Source organism: Scylla paramamosain, unplaced genomic scaffold, assembly GCF_035594125.1.
Source record: "Scylla paramamosain isolate STU-SP2022 unplaced genomic scaffold, ASM3559412v1 Contig3, whole genome shotgun sequence".
NCBI classification, from domain to species: Eukaryota; Metazoa; Arthropoda; class Malacostraca; order Decapoda; family Portunidae; genus Scylla; species Scylla paramamosain.
The window spans coordinates 535001-540000 of NW_026973668.1; the positions used below are offsets into that span (position 1 = coordinate 535001).

Consider the following 5000-nt stretch of genomic DNA (forward strand, 5'->3'; position numbering starts at 1 on the left):
GGTTGTTTGAGAGAGTGTGAGAGGGAGAGGGTAGAAGAGAGTGTGTGTGGGTGTGGGGAGCCTGGGAGAGCATGGGAGAGCCTGGGAGAGTGAATTTTGTGAAGTTTGGTGGAGTGAAAGTTGCATTTTTTCTAGGGTTTATTTGATTCATTTGGGTTTTTGGCAAGGTTCTAGTGGAGTGAGAGGGGTTGTTTGAGAGAGTGTGAGAGGGAGAGGGTAGAAGAGTGTGTGTGTGGGTGTGGAGAGCCTGGGAGAGCGTGGGAGAGCCTGGGAGAGTGAATTTTGTAAAGTTTGGTGGAGTGAAAGTTGCATTTTTTCTAGGGTTTAATTTGATTCATTTGGGTTTTTGGCAAGGTTCTAGTGGAGTGAGAGGGGTTGTTTGAGAGAGTGTGAGAGGGAGAGGGTAGAAGAGAGTGTGTGTGGGTGTGGGTAGCCTGGGAGAGCGTGGGAGAGCCTGGGAGAGTGAATTTTGTAAAGTTTGGTGGAGTGAAAGCCGTTTTTTTTTAGGTTTAATTTGATTCATTTGGGTTTTTGGCAAGGTTCTAGTGGAGTGAGAGCGGTTGTTTGAGAGAGTGTGAGAGGGAGAGGGTAGAAGAGAGTGTGTGTGGGTGTGGGAGAGCCTGGGAGAGTGTGGGAGAGCCTGGGAGAGTGAGTTTTAAAAGAAATATTTTGAGAGGAAATGCATAGAAAGAAATGAAAACAGCTTGATAAAATTCTCCCTGTTGCTGTATCACACACACACACTGACACACACACACACACACACACACACCCACACACACCCACACCAACCCACACTGCCTCATCCCCAAAAACACCCACAAAAAACACCCAAAAACACACCATACAAAAATTCACAGTACCTCCCTCCCACAGACACTCACTCTCCCACGCCCTCCCACGCCCTTACACACACACCCACACACACCCACAGACACCCACACATACATACACCCCTCCCACACCCTGTCACACCCTCTGTCTCTCCCCCAACAAACAGGAAGGACTGGAATGAATGCAGCAGAAAAAACATTACCCGACTGTTGCCGACTGTGTCTCTCGAGTGTCTTGTAAACGAACCCTCAGTTTTACCTGTTTGGGAGAGCGGGGGAGGTAACTGTGGCAACTGGGTGATGGAGGAAGGGGAGGAATGTGACTGTGGCCCCAAGAGGTACTGTGATAACCCCTGCTGTGACCCTGAGACCTGTAAACGTGTTGGAAACGCTTCATGTGCCACGGGTCCCTGTTGCAATGTGAAGGTTAGTACAGGAGGAGGAGGAGGACGAGGAGAAGGAGGAGGAGGAGGAGGAGGAGGAGGAGGTATGAGAGAAATAAAGGATTGACTTATAAGTAGTAGTAGTAGTAGTAGTAGTAGTAGTAGTAGTAGTAGTAGTAGTAGTAGTAATACCTCTCTCTCTCCATCTCTCTATCTTCTTTAACACTCACTCACTTTACAAATCTCTCTCTCTCTCACTCTCTCTCTCTCTCTCTCTCTAACCCCCCTCCCCCCTCTCTCCTACAGACCTGCCAGCCCCTCTCCTCGCTGTCTGTCTGCCGCCCAGCCCTCTCAGAGTGTGACCTGCCAGAATACTGCAATGGATTGGGTGAGGACTGCGTTGAAGACTCGTACGTCAGAGATGGCACAGCTTGTGAATGGGGACAGGTAAGAGAGAGAGAGAGAGAGAGAGAGAGAGAGAGAGAGAGAGAGAGAGAGAGAGAGAGAGAGAGAGAGAGAGAACACAAACAGCACACCCAAGAAAGAGAGAGAGAGAGAAAAACCAACAAAATGAAACGAAACTAATTATTCTTTTCCCTCGTCCCCCTCTCCTCCTCCTCCTCCTCCTCCTCCTCCTCCTCCTCCTCCTCCTCCTCCTCCTCCTCCTCCTCCTCCTCCTCCTCCTCCTCCTCCTCCTCCTCCTCCTCCTCCTCCTCCTCCTCCTCCTCCTCCTCCAGGGTTACTGCTACAAGGGGAAGTGTGGGAGCCCAGCCAGCAGATGTAAGCAGGTGTGGGGTGAGGAAGCGACAGTCTGTCCTGCTGAAAGGGTGAAAAAAATGAATCGCTTGGGTCACCTGAGTGCAAATTGTGGTTTTATCAATAAGCCGGAGGAGAAAGTGCGGGCCTGCGATGAAAGGTGAGTGAGAGAGGGGGTGTCTGTGTGTGTGTGTGTGTGTGTGTGTGTGTGTGTGTGAGTTTTTTGGGTGTTTTTTGGTGTGTTTTTGGGTGTTTTGGGTGTGGTTTTGGGGTGTTTTGAGTGTTTTTGGGGTGTTTTGAGTGTGTTTGGGGTGTTTTGGGTGTTTTTGGGGTGTTTTGAGTGTTTTTGGGGTGTTTTGAGTGTTTTTGGGGTGTTTTGAGTGTTTTGGTGTGTTTTTGGGGTGTTTTGGGTGTGTTTGGGGTGTTTTGGGAGTGTTTTTGGGGTGTTTTGAGTGTTTTTGGGGTGTTTTGGGTGTTTTTGGGGTGTTTTGAGTGTTTTTGGGGTGTTTTGAGTGTTTTGGGGTGTTTTGAGTGTTTTTGGGGTGTTTTGGGTGTGTTTTTGGGGTGTTTTGGGTGTTTTTGGGGTGTTTTGAGTGTTTTTTGGGTGTTTTGGGTGTTTTTGGGGTGTTTTGGGTGTTTTGGGTGTGTTTTGAGTGTTTTGAGTGTTTTTTGGGGTGTTTTGAGTGTTTTTGGGGTGTTTTGGTGTGTTTTTGGGGTGTTTTGGGTGTGTTTTGGGTGTTTTGGAGTGTTTTTGGGGTGTTTTGGGTGTTTTTGGGGTGTTTTGGGTGTTTTTGGGGTGTTTTGAGTGTTTTGGGGTGTTTTGGGTGTTTTGGGGTGTTTTGAATGTGTTTTTGGGGTGTTTTGGGTGTTTTTGGGGTGTTTTGAGTGTTTTTGGGGTGTTTTGGGTGTTTTTGGTGTGTTTTTGGGGTGTTTTGGGTGTGTTTTGGGGTGTTTTGAGTGTTTTTGGGGTGTTTTGAGTGTTTTGGGGTGTTTTGGGTGTGTTTTGAGTGTGTTTGTGGGTGTTTTGAGTGTGTTTTACGGTGTTTTGAGTTCCCCCTTAAAATAGACACACCACAGAAAACGGAGCAGATAGACGGTAACTCAAACAAACCAACAAAATCTCAATACCATTTATACTCGCATATCACACCTCATTTTCCCGTCACATTGATCAAAAGCAGACCAAAAACACATAAAAAAACATGGCGGACACTTTAAACACCCTTAAAACCTTCTAAAACCCTTCCTAAACCCTTTTTTGAACCCCCAGAGATGCCGAGTGTGGGAGTCTTCATTGCCGGACCCCCGAGAAGGCCTCTCTTGGCCCGTACTTTTACCGGACTAAGTGGCAAAGTTCGGAAGACTGTCGATCTGTCCACGCCAACAAAAGTTACCCGGAAAGTGCGTGGCTGGTGCCTGATGGGACCCCCTGTGGTGATGGGGAGGTGGGTATGGGGGAGAATGGGGTGTATATGGGTGTTTTGGGGAGAATGGGAAGCCGTGGGGGTGTTTAAAGGGAATTTAATGTTTTTTTTGGTGTTTTTTTAAAGTAAATGTGTTGTTAAGTAATTTTTTTAGTTTTTTTTAGTAAAATATCGAGTTTTAAAGGTTTTTTTTGCTGTTTTAAGCGAAATTAGTGTTTTTTTTAGTATTTTTGGGTGTTTTAAGATATGATAAACTTATATTAGGGTTTTCTTAATAATTTTGGGAGATTAAAAGGTGATTCTTTTCAAAGGGAACTGTTTTTTGGGAGTGTTTGGGGAGTTTTGGGGTGTTTTGGGGAGTATTTGGGGTGTTTTGGGGTGTTAAAGGATGTTTTGGGGAATGTTAAAGGGTGTTTTGGGGGTGTTAAAGGGTGTTTTGGGGTGTTTTTTGGGAGTATTTAAGGTGTTTTTGGGGTGTTTTGGGGTGTTAAAGGGTGTTAAAGGTTGTTTTTTTGGGAGTATTTAAGGTGTTTTGGGGTGTTAAAGGGTGTTTTGGGGTGTTTTGGGGAGTATTTTAGGTGTTTTTGGGTGTTTTAGTGAATAATTAGTGTTTTGGGAATGTTTAACGACAAATGGAGCCGTTTTTTTGGGTTTTGAGCAGAACAATAAGCATTTTTAGACCGCTATAGGAAAATTAATGGTGCTTTCTGTCCCACACGTGCCCGACAGATGTGTGTGGCCCAGCGATGTGTGTCCAGACCATGGCCTCTTTCCGCTATCATCTTCTTACTTGTGGTTATCGCCTTTCTTATCCTTGTCTTCCTCCTCTGGGACCACATCCGCTACTGCTGGGAGAGGCGGGGGGGGCGCCACACCTGCATCACACACTGCTACTACTGCGGCACCTGTCTGGACCACACCTGCTGCCCCTGCATGAACAAAATTAATCGTTTATTCCTGTCTGTCATCCCTGTTGTCAAGTGTCCGAGTCTAAAATTGGCCCCAAAACGGACGAACGGGCAGGCTAATGGGGCTGTGGTGGGGGCTGCGGGTGCGGTGGATGCTGTGGAGGGGGTGGAGGGGGTAGAGGGCCAGCGGACACCCCACAATCCACCAGGAATCGAAGCGGACGCGGATTTTGATGTCAGTGTTGGGAGACTGGAGTTTCTGGGATCTGAGGTGAAAGGGGTGAGCTTTACCCCAGTTTCACCCCCTTCCCACGCACCGGGGAGCGCGCCGGGCACCCCACTGGTAGCCACACCCCTCCTGCACCCCTCCATCCAGTCTGCACCCCCGCATCACGCCCCGTTTGGCCCACAGGGAGATTTAAACAAGGGTAACTTTGGCATTTCAACGCAAAATTTTGACAATCCTTTATCTTATCTCCCCCACCCCCCTCCCTCCGCCTCCCCCCAGAATCACCCCCGCTAGATCCGCCCCCCTCCCCCCAAGCCTCCCCCCGCACAGACACCCAGGCCTACCCCCCAAGTGCCCCCTAGGCCTATAACCACACAGCCTCTCAGACCCCCTCTCCCTCCTAGCCCCACACCCCCCTTCAGGCCCCCCTCTCCCCTCCTTATGTCCCCCCCTCCCCTAGTGTGTGT

The 5000-nt window shown here is 48.5% G+C and overlaps 1 protein-coding gene across 1 annotated transcript in view; it reads left to right on the forward strand.

Moving 5' to 3' along the window:
• LOC135096227 (disintegrin and metalloproteinase domain-containing protein adm-2-like) overlaps positions 1–5000 on the forward strand; it is a 7208-nt gene that overhangs the window by 2078 nt on the left and 130 nt on the right. The window contains exons 5-9 of the mRNA XM_063997593.1: positions 1001–1259; positions 1523–1663; positions 1954–2132; positions 3243–3417; positions 4126–5000. The exon at positions 4126–5000 is cut by the window's right edge and continues 130 nt beyond it. Coding sequence (XP_063853663.1) covers positions 1001–1259; positions 1523–1663; positions 1954–2132; positions 3243–3417; positions 4126–4827 — 1456 coding nt within the window. The 3' untranslated portion in view covers positions 4828–5000. The remainder of the gene's footprint in view (positions 1–1000; positions 1260–1522; positions 1664–1953; positions 2133–3242; positions 3418–4125) is intronic.